Source organism: Triturus cristatus, chromosome 6 (genome assembly GCF_964204655.1).
Source record: "Triturus cristatus chromosome 6, aTriCri1.1, whole genome shotgun sequence".
Classification (NCBI taxonomy): domain Eukaryota; kingdom Metazoa; phylum Chordata; class Amphibia; order Caudata; family Salamandridae; genus Triturus; species Triturus cristatus.
Genome location: NC_140589.1, coordinates 1,890,800,041 through 1,890,825,972, shown reverse-complemented (window position 1 = coordinate 1,890,825,972; position 25,932 = coordinate 1,890,800,041). Strand labels below are relative to the sequence as shown.

General features: G+C 48.4%; 1 protein-coding gene across 4 annotated transcripts in view; it reads left to right on the top strand.

Moving 5' to 3' along the window:
- Positions 1-12,890: 12,890 nt before the first annotated feature.
- The window catches only part of LOC146822320 (zinc finger protein 135-like), a 127,896-nt gene continuing 114,854 nt past the window's right edge, over positions 12,891-25,932 (top strand). The window contains exons 1-5 of one of the 4 annotated variants that reach the window (XM_085613402.1): positions 12,926-13,027; positions 14,178-14,440; positions 14,772-14,938; positions 18,724-18,823; positions 23,375-23,474. In XM_085613402.1, the coding sequence (XP_085469528.1) occupies positions 23,409-23,474 (66 nt within the window). In that variant the 5' untranslated portion in view covers positions 12,926-13,027; positions 14,178-14,440; positions 14,772-14,938; positions 18,724-18,823; positions 23,375-23,408. Of the gene's footprint in view, positions 13,028-14,177; positions 14,441-14,771; positions 14,939-18,723; positions 18,824-23,374; positions 23,475-25,932 lie in introns of all 4 variants that reach the window. The other 3 variants (XM_085613406.1, XM_085613403.1, XM_085613405.1) reach the window with 3 other exon arrangements.

Here is a 25,932-nt window from a genome sequence, read left to right as displayed (position 1 = left end):
GAGCGTAGATGCGTGTGTACGGCCCGTACCACTACGAGTACGCATACGCGAGGACACCCATAGTGATAGGGCCGTACGCACGCATGTACGCTCACTATCACTATGGGTGTCCTCGCGTATGCGTACTCGTAGTGGTAAGGGCCGTACACACGCATGTACGCTCACTATCAGTATGGGTCTCCTCGCGTATGCGTACTCGTAGTGGTACGGGCCGTACACACGCATGTACGCTCACTATCACTATGGGTCTCCTCGCGTATGCGTACTCGTAGTGGTACGGGCCGTACACACGCATGTACGCTCACTATCACTATGGGTCTCCTCGCGTATGCGTACTCGTAGTGGTATGGGCCGTACACACGCATGTACGCTCACTATCAGTATGGGTCTCCTCGCGTATGCGTACTCGTAGTGGTACGGGCCGTACACTCGCATGTACGCTCACTATCACTACGAGTACGCATACGCGAGGACACCCATAGTGATAGTGAACGTAGGCACGCGTGTACGGGCCGTTGCAATGCATTTGGGGTGCCCTAGGGCCCCGAAACGCACCGTACCTGTGTGTGACGCTCCAAATTACATAGGGGACAAGTATTAAGGCCTACATGCATGCTGGTTGTCATGGAGACCAAGTTCAAATTTCGAAATAGTTCTGGAAGGTGCACAGCAGAAGTCAGTTGGAATTCTTCTACTTTGTTGCAATGTGTTTGTGGGGCTGACATAATGCAGGAGAATGAAACCGATAGAGAACCCACAGACTGCTAGGTTTGAAGGGATTGGAGGAAACATAGGATGCAAATGTGAGTGACCAATCACTCTGTACTCCTGTGCATGAGATGGGCCAGCAAGGCAGATATAAGGCAGCCAGGTCCCATAAGGGAGCACTTGCCTGCACATCTCTGTATTCCACGACCCAGCTGCTGCTACTGATTCCCTGGAACCATGTCAAGGGCTGTGGAGAGGTCACAGCCATTCACCCTGGAGGAGAACATGGCTTTGGTGGATGTGATCCTCCCACGGTACCCCATGCTGTATGGGCGACCAGGTTATCAGGTGAGTGCAGTGTCCACTGCCACAGACTGTGTCCCTTTTTTGTGACTGTGACTTCTGCCATTGTGTCCAGGTGTGACACACATGCTATGTACTGTAGGGGGGGTCCCAGGGGGGGAATGCCTGATGTCTCCCAGCAGTGCCCTGAGACAGGAGGGGTGGGTGCAGAGTCCTCCCAGCAGTGCCCTGAGACAGGAGGTGTGGGTGCAGAGTCCTCCCAGCAGTGCCCTGAGACAGGAGGGGTGGGGGCCTATCACTCCCAGCAGTGCCCTGAGACAGGAGGGTGGGTGCAGAGTCCTCCCAGCAGTGCCCTGAGACAGGAGGGGTGGGTGCAGAGTCCTCACAGCAGTGCCCTGAGACAGGAGGGGTGGGTGCAGAGTCCTCCCAGCAGTGCCCTGAGACAGGAGGGGTGGGGGCCTATCACTCCCAGCAGTGCCCTGAGACAGGAGGGGTGGGTGCAGAGTCCTCCCAGCAGTGCCCTGAGACAGGAGGGGTGGGGGCCTATCATTCCCAGCAGTGCCCTGAGACAGGAGGGGTGGGTGCAGAGTCCTCCCAGCAGTGCCCTGAGACAGGAGGGGTGGGGGCCTATCACTCCCAGCAGTGCCCTGAGACAGGAGGGTGGGTGCAGAGTCCTCCCAGCAGTGCCCTGAAACAGGAGGGGTGGGTGCAGAGTCCTCCCAGCAGTGCCCTGAGACAGGAGGGGTGGGGGCCTATCACTCCCAGCAGTGCCCTGAGACAGGAGGGGTGGGTGCAGAGTCCTCCCAGCAGTGCCCTGAGACAGGAGGGATGGGGGCCTATCACTCCCAGCAGTGCCCTGAGACAGGAGGGGTGGGGGCCTATCACTCCCAGCAGTCCACTGTGACAGGAGGGGTGGGGGCCTATCACTCCCAGCAGTGCCCTGAGACAGGAGGGGTGGGTGTGATGCACAGTGTGAGGCTGGATCTTTGATTGTGTCGTTGCCCTCATTCCACCTGTGTCCTTTCAATGGCACGTACTGCTTTTGCCCTTCCCCAGAGGATCATGTCCCTATGACAAAGGTGCAATGCGTTGGATGCATACTAGGCCTTGTTGTAAACAGCGAATGTGTTCTAATCTGTGTCCCTGTGACATGTGCCAGGTGTATTGATGTAGTGTCACTTGTCCATCCTCACAGGTAGACGCCTCTGCCAAGGAGCAGATATGGCTGGACGCCGTCAGCGCCGTGAGGAGGGCGGAAGGTCGGAAGCGGCGCCTGACCCAGGTGAGGAAACGCTGGCAGGATATCCGGTGCTGGACGCGGAGGATCGCACGGGTCCTGCTGGGGGACTCACCTGAGAGCCACAAGAACCGCGGGCGCCGCCGTCTCTCCCACATCCAGAAACGTGTGCTGGCGGTGGTCTTTCCTGACTTGGACAGGCGTCTACAGGAGATGCAGCAGCCGGAAGGGGGTAGGTACATGTGTGTGTTTGTTGTGTTTCACCAGCATTTGTAAGTGCAATGTTCCATGGATACACTTCCAGGGTTTATGGTGCTGTGCAGATCCCGTTCCCCACAGTATTGCAGTGCTCTCCTGCCTGCCTTCCCCTCCTTGCAATGTGTTCCCTGGTCTCTGTGTAGTCACTCCATCACAAAGTTATGTAGCCTGACACATTCTCCAAGTGTCCAATGCCTGCAGCATCATGTGTGGGGGTGGTGTGTAACAGGTTTAGTGACCTTGCCTGTGCCCTGTCCAGTTCTGGACTTGTGGGTTCCATGTCAGTTGGCACTAATGCTGGTTCCAGACATGGGAGTTAATCTCTCGAGTGCAAGGCCTTCCAGCAGGCATGTCCCATGTGGTGGCCTGTGACATGATGTGCATGATTGTGCGTTACGCATAGTGCAGGGATGTTAGCGTGTGTTGCAGTCATTTCCATTCAGGTGCATGGAGTTGTGTGGCCACTACTGTCCCCAGGGGCATCTTTTCCTAGGTATCATGTGTGTAAGCCGAGAATGTCGACAATCTCTGTGTCTACAGCATAGGTTGTGCTCTGTGCCATTGTCCCCTGGTACCATGTATATTTACGTGAGATGTATTGCAAGTGTCCACTGTACAGCCTGACCTGATTTTCCTATTACATACTCACGGTGGCCATTGCCTTTGTGTCTTGTTGCAATCATCTGATGATGCCCATTTGTACATGATAATTTGGACAGCCGCACCTTGGGTAGTTTGTGTGCAATATTGAAGTTTTGCATTCCATGTGTATTTCACCCTGACTAAGAGATGTAAGTGCTTCCTGTGTCTCCACAGATTTGTCTCATGTAGGGGGTGGGTGGTGCGGGCATGGCCTACATGTCAAGACCTGTCATCTCCTTGCTAGGACTGGCCAGTGTGTGATGTTTGTCTGGACATACACTCAAGGTGCATTGTGCCAGTCAGGGTGGGCATGTTCTCAGTATTACCTATGCTGCATGTGCCTCTAGTTCCTAGCTATGGTCCCTGCTCATCCCTATTGACTGCCACGCTGTGTGGTGCAGATGCAGTGCTGGATTGTCCCCAGGGCCTTGCTCCTCAATCAAAATTCCATGTCATCTCATTTGCTATTGTGTCATGCTCTCCATAGTTTTTCCATGGCATGGTGGGTCACACAGCTGTGTCTTGCAGGGCCTACATATGTACCTTGTTTTGTAGTTGTAACTCTTCCTTTGTTTCAGGGTATGCACTGTGACCTAAGTAGATTTGACTCATGTGACATATGTATACAGGTGTATGATTAATTTCTGTCTCTTCACCCTGCCCACAGCATCGTCGGGGGACACGGAGGGAGACATGGACACAGACGGCGCGGAGGGACCGAGCACCAGTGCCAGCGGTGACATCGGGGCTGGCACTTCGAGTGGGACTGAGGCGGTGGAGAGTGAACCCGGGGACCTGTCGACTGGCACAACAGAGTATGAAGCTGACGGGTCCGAGGAGGATCACTCCGAGTGGGCGGTGGCTGCACCACCATCTGACAGCAGCCCTACATCTGGCACCGCCCCCTCCATTGGCATCAGCCGCCTCCCACGTGCTCGTGTCCCTTCCCAGCGCGCCCGGTCCCCACATGTCTCCTTCCTGCCAGGCACCGCACCCCCTGCCCCTGTCTCCACTGCTGCCGCCAATGCTGAGTCTGTGGACATCCAGCGGCAGTTGCAGATTGGTCAGACTGCGATCCTTAATGTCCTCCATGGCCACAGCCAGGTCCTCAACAACATGGAGGCATACTTGGAGGGCATTCATTCTTCGCAGGCTGACCAACGCAACTTGCTGAGGTCCATAGACTCCACACTGACTGCAGCAGTGGGTCTCCTGCAGCGCTACGTCCCACCCCCTACCCCTGCTCCTTCCACAATTCCCACTCCCATGCCTGTCCCACATACACCCAGACGTAAACATGCACCCACCACAACAGACACAGGCACCACACCAGCAGGGAAGGTCCACCGCACACCTCCTGACACGCACACACAGGGTGCAGTAGGCACACCCACTGGGTCGGTGGGCAAACGTGTGACACGCAGCCAGAGTGGGAGTCCGCATTCCACCCAATCCACTCCCTCCAAATCCCCTCCCCTCAGCTCTCCTGGCCACATCTCCCCCAAGGACTCCTTCATGGCCGCTCTGTCCCTGAGCCCCACATTGACACCACCCCGCAAGCGGTCAAGGAGGTCCCCGGTCATGGTGCTTGAGTCCCCCCCCCTGTCCACATCCTCCCCCAGTGGCGCTGCGACCCATCCCTCTGACCACCCCCCCCTCCTTGGGGCCTGTGGTTCCTTCGGGTGCAGGGGAGTCCCTGGAGGACCTTGCGAAGGTGTGCAGTGACATCCTGACCTCCGCCTTTGGGCCTGCCCCACCCCCTGTGGTGGAGTCCTCCATCCCTGCACCCACGACGCCTACCCTTCACCCTCCTGTCCCTGCGGTGCCTGTTTCCTCACCCCCACATGATGCCCTCACCCCTGTGGAAGACAACGGATTGTAACTGTGCAGGCAAGCTAGGGGACACGCATCCCACTGTGTCCCCCATCCAGCTGGGACTCCTGGACTGCCCTATGGGCTTTGTTAATATTGGACTTACGTCATACTAGTTTTTTGCTCATGCTGAATAAAGCTATTTATTTTTTTCCCTTGGAACACTCCTGCATTGCTGGCATTGCTGTTGGTGGGGCTGCTACATGGTTGTGGGTGTTGGTCATGTGTTGGGTGTGTGGGAAATGTAGTAGTGTGCTGCTCATAGGGTGGACCCTGGGATCTGTGTGCCTCACACGGTGTTAGCTACCTTTCTCCATTCATGTATGCAGTTGCTGCATGTTGCAATTGTCCCAAGGTGTATTCCTTCCTCTGTGTACCCTGACTTCTTCCCTGCAGGGTGTCCCCTGACTTTAGCACAGAGCTGTGTGTCCATTAGCTGAGTGTGTGAGCTAGTCCTTCACCTTTGCACATGCATGCTGAGCGATGTCTCCACCTGCATCATTGGTGGCATCCTTGGTAGTCATTGTACTTGTGTATGTGGCATATTGACATGACTTCATGTGTACATGTTTTCTTTTCTGCGCTATGCATGCGTATACTCCCAGCCTCGCACACATGTGGTACATATACTGCAGGGTATTTGTGCACCTGACTGACATTTGTGGGCATGGTATATGTGACTACTCCACCCTTTGCGTTCCATGGGCACTGCTGGGAGTGATAGGCCCCCACCCCTCCTGTCTCAGGGCACTGCTGGGAGGTCTCTGCACCCACACCTCCTGTCTCTGGGCACTGCTGGGAGGTCTCTGCACACACCCCTCCTGTCTCAGGGCACTGCTGGGAGTGATAGGCCCCCACCCCTCCTGTCTCAGGGCACTGCTGGGAGTGATAGGCCCCCACCCCTCCTGTCTCTGGACACTGCTGGGAGGACTCTGCACCCACCCCTCCTGTCTCAGGGCACTGCTGGGAGGTCTCTGCACCCACCCCTCCTGTCTCAGGGCACTGCTGGGAGGTCTCTGCACCCACACCTCCTGTCTCTGGGCACTGCTGGGAGGACTCTGCACCCACCCCTCCTGTCTCAGGGCACTGCTGGGAGGTCTCTGCACCCACACCTCCTGTCTCAGGGCACTGCTGGGAGTGATAGGCCCCCACCCCTCCTGTCTCAGGGCACTGCTGGGAGTGATAGGCCCCCACCACTCCTGTCTCAGAGGACTCTGCACCCACCCCTCCTGTCTCAGGGCACTGCTGGGAGGTCTCTGCACCCACACCTCCTGTCTCTGGGCACTGCTGGGAGGTCTCTGCACACACCCCTCCTGTCTCAGGGCACTGCTGGGAGTGATAGGCCCCCACCCCTCCTGTCTCTGGGCACTGCTGGGAGGACTCTGCACCCACCCCTCCTGTCTCAGGGCACTGCTGGGAGGTCTCTGCACCCACACCTCCTGTCTCTGGGCACTGCTGGGAGGTCTCTGCACCCACCCCTCCTGTCTCTGGGCACTGCTGGGAGGACTCTGCACCCACCCCTCCTGTCTCAGGGCACTGCTGGGAGGTCTCTGCACCCACACCTCCTGTCTCAGGGCACTGCTGGGAGTGATAGGCCCCCACCCCTCCTGTCTCAGGGCACTGCTGGGAGTGATAGGCCCCCACCCCTCTTGTCTCAGGGCACTGCTGGGAGTGATAGGCCCCCACCCCTCCTGTCTCTGGGCACTGCTGGGAGGACTCTGCACCCACCCCTCCTGTCTCAGGGCACTGCTGGGAGGTCTCTGCACCCACACCTCCTGTCTCAGGGCACTGCTGGGAGTGATAGGCCCCCACCCCTCCTGTGTCTGGGCACTGCTGGGAGGACTCTGCACCCACCCCTCCTGTCTCAGGGCACTGCTGGGAGTGATAGACCCCCACCCCTCCTGTCTCTGGGCACTGCTGGGAGGACTCTGCACCCACCCCTCCTGTCTCAGGGCACTGCTGGGAGGTCTCTGCACCCACACCTCCTGTCTCAGGGCACTGCTGGGAGTGATAGGCCCCCACCCCTCCTGTCTCAGGGCACTGCTGGGAGTGATAGGCCCCCACCCCTCCTGTCTCAGGGCACTGCTGGGAGGACTCTGCACCCACCCCTCCTGTCTCAGGGCACTGCTGGGAGATCTCTGCACCCACACCTCCTGTCTCTGGGCACTGCTGGGAGGTCTCTGCACACACCCCTCCTGTCTCAGGGCACTGCTGGGAGTGATAGGCCCCCACCCCTCCTGTCTCAGGGCACTGCTGGGAGGACTCTGCACCCACCTCTCCAATTTCACAATATGTACGCTCATGACATGCACGGATGTGGGTACGCTCCATGCATTCGAGGTGGGGGTACGTGTCGTACTTACACTGTTGGGGTGGGGGTACGCTCCATGCATTCGAGGTGAGGGTAGGGGTCGTACTTACACTGTTGGGGTGGGGGTACGCTCCATACGTACGCGGCTGAGGGTAGGGGTCGTACTTACACTGTTGGGGTGGGGGTACGCTCCATACGTACGCGGATGAGGGTAGGGGTCGTACTTGCACTGTTGGGGTGGGGGTACGCTCCATGCATTCGAGGTGGGGGTACGTGTCGTACTTACACTGTTGGGGTGGGGGTACGCTCCATGCATTCGAGGTGAGGGTACGTGTCGTACTTACACTGTTGGGGTGGGGGTACGCTCCATACGTACACGGCTGAGGGTAGGGGTCGTACTTACACTGTTGGGGTGGGGGTACGCTCCATGCATTCGAGGTGGGGGTACGTGTCGTACTTACACTGTTGGGGTGGGGGTACGCTCCATGCATTCGAGGTGAGGGTACGGGTCGTACTTACACTGTTGGGGTGGGGGTACGCTCCATGCATTCGAGGTGAGGGTACGTGTCGTACTTACACTGTTGGGGTGGGGGTACCCTCCATACGTACGCGGGAGAGGGTAGGGGTCGTACTTACACTGTTGGGGTGGGGGGTACGCTCCATACGTACGCGGGTGAGGGTACGGGTCGTACTTACACTGTTGGGGTGGGACGTATACATCCGCGGGTGAGGGTACGGGTCATACTTACACTGTTGGGGTGGGGGTACGCTCCATACGTACGCGTGTGAGGGTACGTGTTGTACTTACACTGTTGGGGTGGGGGTACGCTCCATACGTACGCGGGTGTGGGTACGGGTCGTACTTACACTGTTGGGGTGGGGGTACGCTCCATGCATACGGGGTGGGGGTACGGTCCGTACATGTCCGTCCCCACGCTATGTGATGCTTGTGCGGCCCGTACCCAGGCCTTTGCCACGTGGGTACGAGCCGTCCCGCCATTGTTGGGGTGACGTGGGTGTGGGCGTGGTACGACTCGTACCCACGCTCTTCAGGCGTGGGTACGGGACGTACATGTCTGGTTGTGTTGCTGGTTCGCGTCGTGATGGACTTCCGTTGTGGCGGTCGCTGGCTTAGCTGGACACGCCCCCACCCCCTCGTAGTGACCAGGGCCTGGGAGTCAGGTATGTCCAGGGCATGTGTGCTGTGTGACTTTGGTGGGGGGTTTGTGGCCTGCCCTGGTCCTGCCACCCCCCCCACCCCACTTTCCCCCCTCCCTTAGTTGTTCTGACCTTCTGCGGCGTCTGCGTCGGAACCTGTAGAGGAGGTCGACTGCTATGAGGGCCGGGATGACACGTAGGTTCGGGTCCATGTCTGTCCGTCGCGTACGGGTCCTCCTTGTTCGCGTCGTCCTGTGTGTCCGTCGCGTACTGGTCCTCCTTGTTCGCGTCGTCCTGTGTGTCGTCCTGTGTGTCCGTCGCGTACTGGTCCTCCTTGTTCGCGTCGTCCTGTGTGTCCGTCGCGTACTGGTCCTCCTTGTTCGCGTCGTCCTGTCTGTCCGTCGCGTACTGGTGGTCCTTGTTCGCGTCGTCCTGATTTCCCGGCAGTTTTTGGCAGCCGGAAAATATTCACCGTGCGGGATGACGTCGGTGCGAATCGTAATTCCTGGTTCGTGAATGGCAGGCTGCGAGCGTCCCGACGTCAGGTCGGCGCTTTCCCGGATCGCATTTGTATGTTTCTTTTGTTCGGTCGGGGTTTTTTACGATTCGTACGGAAATGGTGTTCCCGTGCGAATCGTAATTCCATGTTTGTATATTTTGACGACCGGGTACGCGTCGGACGGAGAATATGCTCCGTCCGACGGTTCGTACCCGGTTTTTACAGGATCGTAATTGGCACCTCTGTGTTCTGTAGCGTGCGCTTCTTGAGAGTGTGTTTACTTTCAAGGAGTGCTCGTGTCTTGCCTCTGTTGCGGCAGAGAATTTCAAACTGAAGAATGTGAGTCTGCAGTTGGATTTCTGCCGCAACAGACGTGCTCCAGTGACTTCCTTTCATCCTGAAGAATAAATCAGCTTTTAACCAAGGATTATTGATACGGACATTTTATTTATATTCTGCCTTCATTTCCTTGGATCTGTACCTTACAATAGCCTTTTGAGTAGATAGATGAGAGTTCAGAGGAGAGGAAAGATGATGTCACATCATCAATTGACATCAACAGGTATGCCAAGACACTTCCGACAGCTAATGACAGAACGCAAGCTCCCATTAGAAGACAGCTTAGTTAAAGGCAGAAAAAATGTGTGTTGGGCACAGCCATGGGTTGTATCCACTAGAATCAACATTACAAACACATATGTTACTGTCCCTTTATAGACATCTAATGAACAGATGGTGTCAGAGTCTAAGCATAGCTCCACAAATCCTGATTTTATAGCAAGGCCCGGAGGCCAATATTATGCATAGTTCCTTTATTACTACTCAAACAGCAGCAACATCACAAGGAATTAGAATACAAATAAACACTCTAGAACCCTGAACATGCATATAACCCCTGAACAGGCAGCCATCTTCCTCTTTTGTTGCTGCTCAAATAACAAGATAAGTACTATTGTGTGAGCTGTATAATTGAAAGAATTGAAGGTTTAATTGGTAATATTGGGAGGTAATAATAATCAATATAGAGTTTTTTATGTTGTGGGGTGAGCCTTGAGGGTTATTTAAAAAAAAAAACGGAGAGTTAAAATGAAGAATATGTTGGGTTAATATGCGAGTATGAGGCAAGTAGGGAGAAGATCTGAATGGGATCAGGATATTGAGGATGTTTTATGCGGCGAAATAAAAATTAGGCATGGTTTGGAAAGGTTACCGTTATGGTGAAGGAGGGTCCGTTACGAGCGCGAGAGGAAACAAGGTGAGTGTGGTTGTGCGCGCATCGGCGCGTGCAGAGTAACGAAGCTCGAGCGCATGGCAGGTTGCGCAGGAGCGCGTTTGTTTTGAAAGGTTAAAGGTATTGGGTGTTTGGAGCCGCCGTACAAACGTGACGTACGGCGGCCATTTTGAGAGTTTGGGGAAGTACAGTGTAAGTGAATGGAGATATTTCAGCCATGTTTAGGGAAAACGCAAATAAGATGTGATGACAGTTTCTGTCAGGGAGATCGTTTTTTTCACAACGAAGGTCGAGTTTAGGTGAGAGAGGCTAGGAGTTTATTGTGAGGAGGAAATTGGAGATATTTTTGTGAGGGAGGAACAATTTGAATCTAGGTCGAAGGAGGAAATAAAGAAGAGTATTTATTTTTGATTGGTGGAATTATTAAAAAAAAAAAAAAATTAGGATGGAAGGTGCAGATGGAAATATGGAGGAGAAAATGAAGTCCTATATGGAAAAGATGTTTGATGGGTTATCAGCATCAATTGATAAAAAAAATAGAAGATACTTTTGAGAAAAGTTTGAGGAAAAGAGATAGTAGACAAAAAATTGGTGAAGAAGAGAATTATTGGACGACTGAGGATGTCGAGGTTGAGGCAGGAAGGCCTGGTGTAAGTGGGAAAAGAAAGGAAAAATGTAGAAAAAAGTAAGAAAATAATTGGTGACGAACGTAAGGTTCGAAAGGAAAAGGCTATAAAGGCCAAAGTAAGCGCAGTAAAGGCGCAAAAGAGGAAACACAGTGCGGTGTCCTGTGATTCAAGTTCATCTTCAGGTGATGTGGAACTAACATGTAGTTCTAGCCTGGAGGATTCTGATGTAGAGGAGGTTCCAGTAAAGAAAATGAAATATGAGGAAAAAGAAATAAAAATGGAAATGGGGGAATTTGTGGATCCTCAAGGGGAGGATATGTATGATCCACTGTTGATTCAGCATCCATTATCACCTCAGTGGACTCCGGCTGATCACGTAGCCAAGTATATAAGATTTTGGATTAGACGGGAGATACCTAAGGAGGTGAGAACAAAGCTGCGTTCTGAGTGCCCAAGGCCTAGTTTAAATAGTAAGGTGGCATATACACCTGAGCTAGATCAGAAAATGCTGACCTTCATATATAAAGGTGGAAGAGACCCAAGGAGAGGTCTCGACAAAGGTTTAAAAGGTTGCCTGGACAGGCTTTTGGACGTTTTGGGCCCGTTGACGAAGGTTTTTGATATGTGTGAGGAGGCACATAGCAGTAACACTGGTGTGGATGTTATTGAAATGCGCCAGTGGCTGCAAAGGGCGATCTGTTTGCTTGGCAATAAGAATGCAGCTTTATGCCTGGAAAGGAGAAAGAGTATACTCTTTAAAATAGACCCGAAGCTTGCAGAATTGGCTGGCAAGGAGTTGGGTGAGGAAAGCGAAGGATTATTATTCGGAGATGATTTCGTGAAGGACATAGCCAGATATGTTGGCACCTTCAATTAGTATTGATAACACCTTTTTGGAGGGCTCAGGGCCCTCCCTTGATTGATAATAAGTTTGTTTGTTTTGTAGGTTAACAAAGAAGAAGAGATTTTGTGATAAAGACGGAAGAATTTAGAAGGAGAATGAGTTTGTTTTGGGGACTTGGTTCATAGCAGCCACAAAGAGGAAGATGGCTGCCTGTTCAGGGGCTATATGCATGTTCAGGGTTCTAGAGTGTTTATTTGTATTCTAATTCCTTGTGATGTTGCTGCTGTTTGAGTAGTAATAAAGGAACTATGCATAATATTAGCCTCCGTGCCTTTAATAAAATCATGTTTTTCTTTACATTAAAACTGTGGAAAATCTGCATTTTCACCGCTTCTCCCATGTATCTTCATGGCCCACCCAGGCTTCTCCATAGGCCTCTCAGGTTGGAGCCGGGCTTGTGCATAAGCGGGACGCGGCGCCCCCTGCAGAGCAGGAGTGCGGGACGCAGCGCCCCCTGCAGAGCAGGAGTGCGACCTTGGGTCCTGTTTCTGGTGGGAGGGGTGCCCAGGGGCCCGCAGACCACGAGGCAGGAGCGCTGGAAAGGGCCCCCTCCAGTCCCATGCCTTGAAGAGTTGGTTTGTGACAATCTGTATTAGGATATCTGACGCACACGGTATCTCTCGCTCCTCCGCCCGCCCCCGGTGCAGCCCCAGCTGGCTCCAGGATCCCCCTCGGTTTTCCCCGCTCTCAGCTGGCTCCGGGACCCGCCTCGGTCCTCCTCGCTGCCTGGCCTCTGCTGGCCCCGGTACCCCGCTACACTGCTCCATCCCTCGAGTCCCACACAACCTAAAGCTGTAACTTCCCTTCAGCCCTAGCCTCAACTCATGCAACTGTTGCCCGCCAGCCCCGCCCATCGTCAAGTTTTGAACCAATAAAAACACAGCAAGCTAATTCCGGCCTCTAATCTGCGACTGAGGGGAGCCTCTGCCATTGGCTGTATTTCACGTGACGCCGCATCCTGTCCCCAGTGGTTGTCCTTAGGTTCATTTGCTGCCTGGCACGTGACGCCGTATCCTGTCCCTAGTGGTTGTCCTTAGGTTCATTGGCTGCCTGTCACGTGACGCCGCATCCTGTTCCCAGTGGTTGCCCTTAGGTTCATTGGCTGCCTGTCACGTGACGCCGCATCGTGTTCCCAGTGGTTGCCCTTAGGTTCATTGGCTGCCTGGCACGTGACGCCGCATCCTGTTTCCACTGGCAGGAGGGAGTCCCCGACCCAGCGCCTGGGGAGTGAGCGTGGGTCCCGAGAGGGCAGGGGCGCTCCGAGCCGGTGCAGAGGTGAGGGAGCGCTGCTGCCATGGTTGTACTCCTGACGGGGACAGTGCGACGTCCTCTCGGGAGCCTGTCATGGCACACTTCACCGCGCTCTGCTCGGGTCCCCAGCTCCAGGGCTCTCAGGTCCGCACAGGAGGCCAGTGTTTTACTTCGCACCCTATAATAACATTGGGACTACAATGACCACCATGGACTGGGTAACCTACTTGCACACTTCATCTCTTAGGGCGTTATCAGCGGCAAACGCCCTCCCCCGAGGGCATTAACTGCTGTATTTATTAATGGTCCCTAAGAGATGAAGGTGCACAACAAGGAATGCAAGCCTTGGTGTCTGGCCTCAGGTGGGCATAAGGCTAGGAGCAGTTGTCCCCCTAATATCAGCCAACACAGTAACCCCTCCGCTCTGTCCCTGACCCCTTTTTGTAGGACACAATTCCTAACAAGCATTTGCAATTCAATAGGTCTCTCATTTTCGCAACGTTGACCTATTGGTATTGTAAATGACAATGCCTTCTATTAATGCAGTTTTTTTAAACGGATAAATAAAAGGCATTGTCATCTACAGGCCATAAATGGCACACTGATGCCCCACTGTCCATTTTCACATCATGACCTCATCCCTGGTTTGATGGTGGGCATCCCACCACGCATAATGATTGTCATCGCTTTCACACTGTGGCCACCTGTGGCACAATAGTAGTCCTCCAAGGTAAATCACTGGCCACCTTGTCATTGGTTATACAATGGCATGCATTTCTGGTTTGATGGTGGGCATTGCTGGTAGGATGGTTTATATTGGCTGTGTGAGGCTGGTCTTGAGCATATGGGGATCTAAATGAGAATGTGAGCAAATATCTGTTCATGTCCGTGGGCAGTAAGTTTAAGTATATGATGAGAGGTTGATTATTAAGGACTACATTAATCTTTTTACCTTCATGAAGTAGTTATTTGATGGCGTGAAACTGGTAGTGCTTACAGAAAGTGAAGGTTTTACATTTTTGGGACAAAATGTGCGTGTTTGAAAAAAATAAAAAGCTGGTATTTGATGGGGACAAAAATGTGTCCATTAAAAAAAAAAAATGATTTGGATATTTGAGCTGCTGAGTTGGGGACTCTAACTGCTGATGTTGTCATTATTTCCTTGCTCCCACAGGGCACTTCCTTTTTGCTTAGTCAGTTATTTCATGACTGAAATGGAAGTGTTTCATCATCTACTTTGACAGCTTTTCATGACATTATCACCACTACATATATATGATGTCTCAGGACTGAGCCTGCAAGATTTATGGATATTTGGAGACACGACTGATGTTCGAACCCCTATGGAATCTTTAACGTAAGGAACAGCTCTGCTGTCTTGGCATGTAAAAACCTGCCTCTCCTGTAGGTCAGCCGTCTGTGGCCTGCAATTGTGAGGTTTGTGTAACTTTAGTTTTTTTATACTGTCCCTTACAACTAGAGTCTAAGTCATATTTAATGGCAGCTAATGAAGCCGCAAGGGCATGTATGGTGAAATTTGAGAATATGCAGTGCTCAGAAGACGTATGTCTTTGGAGCTAAAGACATGCTATTAGTGTAACATCGTGCTATATAAACTACCATCCATACACACATATTATTTGAACTAAAATTACATTTGTATGTGTTTTTTAGGCAATTTATTTGTGTAACACTGATGTAAAATGTATTGTTTTCACAAACACTTAATAGACAGGCACAGATTCAAACACTTTTTTCTTGTAATCAGACATCTTGAGCGACCTGGATGGTGCGTCTGTGAATAAAACCACCGGAGCTGGAAGCGAGAGCTGTAAGGAGCATCCAAGGCACTTCACATTATCTGAAGATCTTTGCAGCGCGTCCTCAGCATAGGGCCCCTGTGCAGTAGACGACAGTGCTGGGATACACTCACCTGTGGGTACTGCATCACTGAATAAATTATACTGTTTATGTGCCTGCTATTCAAAAAACAAAAGCACACAATTCCTTCACAGTTATCACCAGCAACATACTGATATGATAGTACGTGAGTGAAAACCGTCAGTGCAGTTTGCACAAAGCTCTAAAATGGGACTGGCAACAGAGAAAACAAGCGAAAGTGAGTCAGTACCATACAGCAGGTTAGGGCTTTTATTTAATGTTCTTTCCGAAATGGGCTCCAGGCAACATGATCTCTTCTTACGCTGTTTCGTCCTGCACATTTGGAGGCTTGATGTTAACGTGAAAGTTGGGGCTCAGCAACACCATTACTGCCGTTCCAAAAATAGTTACAGGGACTGCAGGGAGGGGTGGCGCAATAAAAACACACTGCGACTAGCGGTATAGAACAATGTAAATAAATGTTCAAATGAAAAGAAGCAGGACGGAAACTGCGTTTCTGTCAGAGGGCGGAAGCAGCAACAGGCCATAAGGAACGTTAAAAAACAAGTTCTGTAAAACAACAGATGAAGAAAGGAAGCCTAAGAAGACTGTGTATGGCCGGTGCTCCTTAGTCTTGACCGTAAGTATTGGATCTGCGGAACAACTTTGGAGGCAGCAAAGAAGAGCGACGGAGGAGGGAGCCAATGGTAAGTAGCAGGCGGGAATAAAGTGGTTTTGTTAAATACAGCAGGTCTTGCAGCAGCGCATGCGCGCTGATGTTCGACCTAAAAAAAGAAGTGGTAGGACTGACCTAATTTGGTAGTATGCAAGGGTCATCACGGCGGGCGACATGACGGCGCCACTGCGCGTGACATCACGGCACACAACATCACACATGGCATCACAGGAATTGAATTTATAGAAAGTGGCATCACAAGCCACGGCTTTACAGGAAGTGGCATCACAAGAAGTGACATCAGATCTAAAGCCCTCACATATATGTTTAGCCGGTCTATCATGTGTATGTTTGAGCGCATTGCGAGGACAATAGCACAGGGAGCTATGGAAGATGATATGTGACTTTCACACCTAGAAATCCCCCAGTTTTATGTAACACATCCTGTACATTAATTTACAAACTTATATAATTTATTGTACATGTAATATGCACGTGTTGATGTAAAGCGCTCTGACACCCAGCATTGGGATGAGTAGGACTATACAAGAAAAAATAGTGGTGCTTAAATTATTTCAACGCCTCGTCAGGGGAAATAAGCTCTATATAAAAGCAATACATGCAATTCTCCTAAACAGGGACTAAACAAAGTGAAAAGCTGCCTCTCTTAAGTATGTGTGAAGTGCTAACAAGGTGTGAGCCTTTGTTTCCCCTCCGCTTCATTTGCATCAGGTGTGATGCTCCCGACTGCTCCCAGCCAAGAGACTGAACAAAAGGAGGCCTGATGACCCCTCAAATTCGGCCTTTGTCATGGGCCCAGCAGGAGTCTTAAATCAGAAAGACCCGTCCCCGCCTGCACGTTGTTGCTTGTTGCAGATGGAAAGCAGACAACGTGCAGGTTCTGCTGAAAGTGTCCAGGTGTTTGGAAATTACACCGGGACGAGTTCCGCACATGAACCACGCGTGCACTGTGTCGGTTGACCGTACTGTGTGTGTCACCCTGGAGTTCAGTATTTGGTGCGATATATGGCACCTATTTTGAGTTTTGTGGGGTATAACATGCTTATTTTACTGCTTACCACACCACACTCTGCATGTCTCTGTACATATTGTATTGTTTCTTATCTTACATTCTCACAGGCTTGAACTGCCTTAATTTAATGAACAGTGAGGTGTTTAACTAACTACCACCCGACACTGGAATTGAGAACCCTGTGCACCGCAGTTTCTCAGTTGGAAAACTCAAGCAAACTGGGAATCGGGCCCTGAATGTTCAGATAGACTCAATCCCAGTGACATGGAGTCACTCCCGCCCCTTTTGTGCCAGGTCAAGGTGAAAACGACGAAGGAAACCCCATGGGTGAAATAGGTGAACAGGTCCAGTTATAGAGTTAAAGAGTCTAAGGAAAATGTTTTGATCTGCATTTAAAAACATAACTTATCAAAGATTGAAGTAGACATATTAAATATAGGTGCATTGTTGGTGTCTACGTTGCTGATATTGTTATTTAATATCAAGGCTGACCTAGTCGGATTTTCTGAAGAATACACAATTGAAGATCGTTTTGAGAGTATTCTAGACGTACAGATCCAATAGAGGTTAAACCCCAACCACCCTGTCGGTTTGCCCATTAAACGTTTAACAAAACACATGTTTGAGCATTAAAGCCTGAGATCAAATCTTTCAGTAAAAGAGTAATCAATTATTAAGATTATGAAAGTAATACACAGATTAAAATAAAAATGAGGGGTGACATTAGGTGCTGAACTTTATTTCAAGGTTATAAAAGAGCATAAAAGAGACTGCAGGACTCATTTTAGTTTGATAGAGAAGTACATAGAAATTATCCAAAATATGTGGAACATTGGAACAGGATTGTGTTATAGAAGAAAGTATGACATTTCCTATTCAGTGATGTATACAGACTGTAGTTACACATATGCTGCCAAAATTGCACAAACCACAACTTTTATGACTGTAGGTTGACGACTTTTTGCAATCCTTTGTGAAGAAAACTAGTGCCGGATGCATGTGTGTGTTTTCTCAAAAAATACAATTGTTCACAATGGTAGGATAAGTATTAATATTATGTTAAATAATTGTATATCCTGTGTTCACACGAGACTACACCATCATTTTTCACATCGGATGGGCTCAAAACCTTCGTGTTAACTTAGCGAGTCCAGTGGGCTGATGATGGGTGCGTGTGCCTGCTTCAGAGGTGCCCCTGTATGTCTTCACCAGGGCTCTCTGTGCAGCACCGCAAGTACAGGTTTCAGTAACAACAAGCACTCTGAGGTACAAACTGCACAGATTAGGTGTTAAGTGAGCATCATTTACCGTGGAGCAGACTATGAAAGCTCTCCCCTGCTGTGCACAAACACAAGCTTTTATGTTCAAGTAAAGAACAGCATTATAACACCCCCTGCCGGTCCTGGTTCATCCTTAATAATGCTTCCCTATTTCCAAGAGCAGAAACCTCCACCCATATTATGGAATCTATTGTGAGAGGTTCGAAGTTGTATCAATTTTCTCCTTCAGAGTCCAAGGGCATTCCTGTGTCGCTGTCTGTGTCTGCCAAGGGAGTAGATGTTTCAACAGTTTTCTTGTTTGATTTACTACTGTGGAAGATACATGAAAAACACAGCAATGCCCATGATGAGTAAACAAAAATAAAATGTGTGTGTGAAGATCATCACCTCCTGACCAGTGCTCCTCTCCTCAACACAAAGAATGTCTGTGCAGGTCACATTTCATCCCTGTCGACCCTGGAAGAATGCAAAAGATCAGTTTCTGCTTTGGGACATTTCCTGTCCCTACACATTACTTAATATATGTATCGCTGTACAAGGCTAAACTGTGAAGAATTTTACCTACTATCATGTTTTGGGAAGCCGTACCAGTTTCTAATTGCGTGAAGCCTTGTTAAATTGATGTCCCACACCTGTTAATCAGTAAAACATTTTGTTTGAGGTGTCCTCCTCTTACGGGGATTCAGATCACCTCTGGCTGTGGAGATTTGTATATATACTGCCGGTGTTTTCAGTATTCTCAGGTGTCTGGTGGCTAAAGTTCTCCATGGGTCAACACACTTTTTAGACATGTCTAAATAAATGTGTTTTCTGGTATTGAATGATGTTAAGTGTTTTTTTTATTCTACAGATTTTGGTGGCGTGTACTCGAAGAACCAAGCACTTCCATTTTAAGGGCTGCACAGCAGATAATTCTCACCTGAACAACCAAGTGCGCACATTTTGAAAAGGTAGGGACCCTTATTAAAAATCCTTTGTCGGTTATTTCCAGGGGGGCTTAGCTGTGTCTTTAGGCCTGCTCTCTGCGCTCACGTCCTATGACTACAGGGGACTCTGGCTACCAAAATACACGGGTAAGAGGATAATGACATGTCAGGGGAAGATTTATTGGAAATGCAAAGAGGGTTCTAGGTTTAAAGTGGTAGATTCAGAACATAACATTCTAAGCTCTAGGTGTATACACTAAGTTCAAAGTACTAGGCTGTACGTTATAAAGGTCCTAAGATACAGCGCATCAGGTATGAGTATAGATAATACAAGATGTGAGCATGGGATGGAGGGTGTTGAGAATGGATTCTGAGTTCTGCCATTGTATGAAGCTGGTATAAATTGAGGTATGCCCTTTGGCCAGGTCTGAACACAAAGTTTAACGGCACCATGGTTCTCACAAAGATAGGATCTTTGAACTCAAGGGAACTTAGTAAAATGACTCAACAGAGAATATTTGTATCCATCACTTGTGTACCAATATTGTTATTTTTTCTTCTTTCTCTTTCCACAATGAACTGTGTTTGTGCCTGGAGTCTAGAGTGATAACTTGTGTACTGCTTTTTAGTGAGAAAAATCACAGAAAATAACATAAAGTACAACACAAACCCCATCTCTTTTTGCGTCTTTATTTTGAAAGCGTCTGGTATGAATTGAGAGATGGGCAGGTCCAGGATCAAGGGAAGTCGAACCACAAAAAGGACCCCCAGCACAAATGTATGTGCGTTATTGGCACAAAACATGCAAGCTTTTGGTTAAATGGCACTGGTACACCAAAACAGAACCTTCCTATAATTTCCGGGAGAGGGCCTGTTTGATTTGGATAAAATAGTGCACCTAAGGGAAGTTTTGGAAGCAAGAAAAAGTGAGACTCCAGTATATCAATGGAATGCATATCTTGATATGAAGAGACATCTAAGAGACTCCACAAGTCTTACAGACTCCCAGGGAAAATGAAAGAACAAGTGAAGGACTAAAAAGAAAAATGTAACATAGACTTGACTGATGACAAGGTAAAAGAGAAAAATGACAAAAGACTTGATGGTTAGGCCGAGGGCCCTGATGTATCTGCTGCTCAAAGAAACCCTTACTCATGATGATGAGACTCCTGAAGACATTGAAGATTTCCTCGCAGGATTACCTCCTCCTCGATCCATTCTGTTCACCCCTGCTCCCCACCCCCTACCCACTCAGGTAATCTCAGTGCTCCAAAGGATTCTACCTATATCCCTTCTATCTTTCAAACCCGAGGACCCCTGGACTAGTACAAACACAAAGTGTGCCACTCCAAAGTCCCCAGCGTTTCCTAATGAAGAGCGTCACAATGACCCATATCTTGTCTCCAGTTGATGCTCACACTCCCATGATACAAGAAGGGGGTATTCTCCAGTCTCCACTAAGGCAATTTCCCGGCGCCAATGATGCCTTAGGGACATGCTCCCTGGGCCACAGGTGTCCTCAGGAATTTAGTTAGAGTTTACCAATATTAGGAAAGAACATAAAAGGTTCAGAGAGGAATTAGTGACCATCTTTCACTATTATGACCCTACTTGGGCAGATGTAAATTGAATGCTAGGAGCTGTCTTTCACCCAGTGGTACGTCAAAGAGTCCTGACTGCAGCCACTTGGCCAGATGAGGCATCAGACATCACCGAAGGGCTGCAAGCTCACACACCTAATTAGTGGATGCAGTAACTAAGGTGAATCCTTGCACGGCAGTTTGGGAAAGGATAAATAATTGAATCCCCAGCAGACTATGTATATCGCATCAGGGAGGTTTTTGAGCGGCATTCAGGAATAAGAGACCCATCTAAGAATGCCAAGCAAGCAGCACCGGCTGCCTTTGTCTGAAGCTTGCCATATAAGTCAGAAGAACAACTGCATAGGGTTTGTGTGGGTTAACAGACTAAAGATTTGGATGAGTTAGTTTCAGTTGCAAAGCACTTTGTGAGTTATCAGGATAAAAGAGGGAAATGACTGAGGAGAGGCTGATGGCTCTGCAGAGGCAACATGTTCGGCTTAGTGGAAGAGGAAGGGCTACTGAAAGGCAAGGGAGGGGCTGGGGACGAGAAAGAGAGATGAGAAGAGGGGGACAACATATATGGGGTACAACTGACTGATTCTAATGTGGGATGGATGGGCACTGGAAGAATGAATGCCCTGACAAACCTAACCCCATTTATCTTCCTCTGGGTTAAGGGACGGGGAGTGCTGCTACAGGCTTGTGTTGTGTTCAAGCGCAGCTGACCCTTTACCTAGAGAACTTTGCAGTATCTGAAAAAACAAAGTAGATTAGTCTGACTCTGCGCCTTAAGAGACAAAGGTAGTCCTGCTGCGTTTCCTGTTACATCAGTTGACACTCATAATCGAAATACAGTGGAAATAGAAATATTAATAAACGCGGAAGGGGAAGCGGGTTAATAAAAGTGCAAATTCATGTACTACGTTTGCTCACACCAGGGTCCATTTTAAACCTATTTCTGCACGATCTACAGCCATATCGTGTGCTGATGAAGCAGACCGTATTGGATGATTTTAAAGGACAATATTAAAGGAATAGAGGAAATCTTTTCTGTACAGCATCTATACATGATTCTATACTAGAACCATACCAGATGGGACAAACTATACTTCTTTCACTTTTCTGGAACACTCATGGGTTCGAAAGTAGCACCATCTAATGCAAAAATGTAAAATAGATCCTTACTAATAATTATGGGAACATATTTAAATGTTTGGTTCGGATTGCGAGATGTGTCATTAAAATGGACAGGTACATAGCAAGGTTTAATATCAAATATAAAAGAACTAATTGGCACACATGGTAAGACAAGCTTCACTTATCTGGCACACATGGTAGGATAAGCTTCACTTATCATGAGATAGGACGATCCATGTTTTGTAAAGCGAGGGCTCACCTTAAAAAATAGATTAAAAGTTACACATAAAAGAAACAGATTGGAATAACCTACTGCATTCTACTAGTTTCCCTGTAAATGCTCTGATATACCATCAACCGTACTTCTAGTTAATGAGGATTTAGGAAGATAATTTCAAAGAGATTTGAAAAGTAGCAAGAAAAACAAGAAACCAAGGAGAGCATTTATAAAGAGGTGAGATTCCAAACAAAAGTTGGAACAAATAACTGGAAGATCTTAAATTTGTTTAAACAGATGTAGTTTGATAAAACTAAACTGATGTTTTTTGTTTTCAAATGTTTAGTTCAGCATCACGTTATTTGAAGCCTAGTACTCAGATATTAGCAGATGCTAGAATCTGATGATTAACTGAAAAAAGATCTCTACTCAAATACATAACATAATTTGCACGCCAACGTTTTAGCAATTTATAACCAGTGCTTTTTTAGCAGAACAAAAAGATGAGACAATAAAATATCCATTATCTTTTGAATGAAGAACAACATTTCCATATCTCAACTGTTCTCACTTCGAACATATAATTAAAATGAACACAGCATATAACTCACATAGTGGTGAGAAGATTAAATAAAGAAATTCTGCGATGTGACAAACATTTGTAGATAGTTGATAAAGTAGTCATGCAAACATCATTAAAAGACGATAGAAAAAGTAAAACTTTGATAAACAAAGCAAAACATATATCGAGATGAAAAAAGAGAAACTGATTAGAAGACAGTTGGAAGACTACATAGTGTTAATCAAATAGTGATGGAAATACATGAAATATTACAGAAGCTCTCGGAGGGGCAAGACGGACGCAGATTACTAGAACAAGTTACTGATACAACGGGCCTGGTCGATGGATCATTTAAACACTCTTCAAGTGCAAGGTATGATGGAGTGGCACCTAAAACGTGTATTTAGATTATTACTCATAAATAAAATGTAAATATAAATGCAATATTTATTCAGTGAGATATAAGACACAACCTGGTGCCATTGACTGGACACTGAAGAGAGGGCGCTGGGTCATTCCAAAGCACCAGTTGATGGACCCCCTAAAAGTATATCTTACTTCGAAAGAAACATGGCCTTTTCATTTCTTTAGATATGGAATCCTTTGGGCTCCTTCGGCTTGGAAACAATACAGAGTGTGTCTTTCTGAGCACCCTCCAGTTTCTGAAACTAATTTCAAATCACTGCACCAAAACCCAAGAACTGTTCAATTTTCTCTTTGAAGTAACTTTGTAAAAGACTTAAGTACTCTGAGACCCGAGCTGCTGGTTCTCTGGACCAGGATGTGTGAGGCAATTCTTTTTTTTTCGATACTTGCATATATTTTATGTATAGCAACAACTTACCAGTAAACCAAGTTCTTTAAATATGTCAATGAAAGAACTGTCTGGAGATTCAAGTTATGAATTGTTATGTCAGTGTACTAATGCACCTCCTTGACTCAACTCTGCTACCCTGGGAGAGTCAAATGCTAAGAGGAGTACAATCTTGGTGTGCTGTGACTTCAGTTCTAATTGTAGCAGACACCAAGATTCATTGTTAACTTACATATGTGTGATTCATCCCATGTGACACCAGGATACGGGAAACAAGCTGCAGCTTCAGACCTCAAATGGCGACACCAGACCCAGGAGCTGTAAAGCGGGAAATGTCTGAAGTCCGGCTATCTAAGGCGCAGGTACAGACCTGGAAAGAGCTTTCTCTCTTTACCTTCTTAATGCGTATATTTAGCGTCACTGCTGCTACCAACTCTTTCTCTGTTTACCTTGTTAATGGATTTGTTTGAGTTTCATTACTCATTTTGCTACTCCTGCTGTCATGTGTCCAACACAGGGCAAGCCAAGATTTGAATGTTTGGCAGAAAATTGTATAAGGATCTTTTACCAAGCTGGCTCTGTATATGGGTTCTTAAAAACTTCAGCAATTGCAATACTGAGAATGTGATCTATTTGCTCAAATGCCCCTGCGATCTTATGTACGTGGGTAGGACCACGAGAAAGATTAAGGTCCGCATTAATGAGCACAGGAGCATTACTAGGTGCAAATAAAACAATACAAAATTGACCAGACACTACCTGGAAAACAATCACAAAGACACAGATCTGAGATGGGTAGTACTTGAGGTGATTAGGCGAACAAGCCCAGACATCCAGAAAATTCTACACATCAGAGAACAACAATGGGTTTTTCGCCTACATACATGGGACATGGGACTGAACGGCGAAATACCATGGTTGCAAATTGGCAAATGACATCTAGAACCTACTCATGCCCGTCAATAATCAGTACTTCCCCACCACCTATGTTGGTACCCCTACAGATTCATCGTACTAAAAATATGTAGATCCTGTCACCCCAAATGGACTACACATAAGGAAATAAGTTTGTTGATTTGTTTACAAGGAAGCTTTAATTAGAACCGCTTCACTTGAGTCGTGCTGATTCTCAGTATATGCCACCTATTATATATTCAAATAATCCAAAACTTCCACCTTTGTTCTCCTCCACTCAAATCAGAGCTTATAAATATAGACGCATGGTCGGTTTGTACTTATTCCAGCCCGTTTATTTATGAAGCGGAAGAATCAAACGGGGCGGTGGTGCTAGCGCATGTGCACCCCTAAGGGGCACCACCTCCTCTTTAAATCTGCCGCGCGATCCAGCCGCAGTCAGGCTACTTGCACTGGGACACCGGTAATTCCCAGATGTTTGTACTTGGTGCTCGTGCATGCGCACACCTACGCGGCACTGCCCACGCTGCAGTCTGATGCGCGATCCTGGCGCAGTCAGGCTGCTTTCACCGCAACACCAGGAATTCCCAGGTGTTTGGCCGCAGTGCAGGCTGTTTCCATTTGCCGGCTGACGCGAAGACCAGGCACCTAACAGATGAGTTTCAAGGGCCCGGTTCAGACACCAGATACAATTCCAGGACGAATTAACAGCACACGTGCATCCAATTGACAACGGCCTCTGACTCAGCATACTATTTAAAGCCTGAATTACACACTGCTCATTCTACCTCAGGGATGAAGAGCAGGCACATCTAGCACCACGGCGAGAGATGCACCTTGATGTAGTAAGGGCATGAATGACAGTATGAGCGATTACATGTGCAATACCCTTCCTTTTGCCCACAAGGAAAGAGTGGATGATAGAGCTGACCTGGTTTAGGCTTTTGTTTGTTATTTTTTCCTTCCCGAGTGCGACTACAGGGGTCTCTCCCTCAGTCTCCTCCCATGGGACGTGTAGGAAGCCCAACCAGGGTAAGATAGTGAGCTAGTCTCACATCCAGTGCTAAGTGATATATGCGTGTGTTACACGTTTGCAGTGTCACGTGTTACACAAATAGCCACTATATGTATCAATGATACATGTAGGTCTTTCTTTTCCGTGACCGAATAATCTTGATGGCAAGCTCTTCTCTTTCTTTTTCTTTTTATATCACCCATACAGGTTTCAGGAAATCAGCTTAGGTAGAGTATGACATAGGCCAACCTAGACAGCCGTGTCATTCTACCATCTTTTGTGGTAAGATAGGAGCCCTTTTTTCTCTTCTTGTCCTTATGAATGCCGCGGACCCATTTGGGCCACATAGGCAGAAACATGTCGGCAAAATTAACCATTACGGTGATGGGGCAATAAACCCCCCTTTCTCACCGTCCTTGTATTTTTAATATCATCCCCTATTCTGAATAAACTCATTCTGGCGATTATACTGATTTTTAGATTCACTCACTCCACGGGCCCCCACTTAGTTTTAGAAATGCCTCCCTGTCTCCATGGATGCAAAAAGGTGAGTATGTTTTTCAGAAAAAATACTTTACGCTTTAAAAAGTGGACACAGTGCAGTTCTTAGGCTGTGCAATTTTAACCTATGGTGGAAAACAAGAGTGCATTTTTCAGGCAAGTATATGACTTACAGATCCAGTCTTCGAGGTTTCAGATCAATACCGGCAAGGTTCAAGTTGGTACCAAGAGTGCACCACCAGCGGCACAGGGGCAGCTAGGTGCAGAGGTCAGATTCGAGGTCAGGCACCCAATGTTAACCAATGGAGACTGGGTGTGATTGAAGATGTGCTGCTCACAGATGAGTAAAGCGGAGTCAGGGGTCGATATCTTGGATTTAAGGTAAGTAC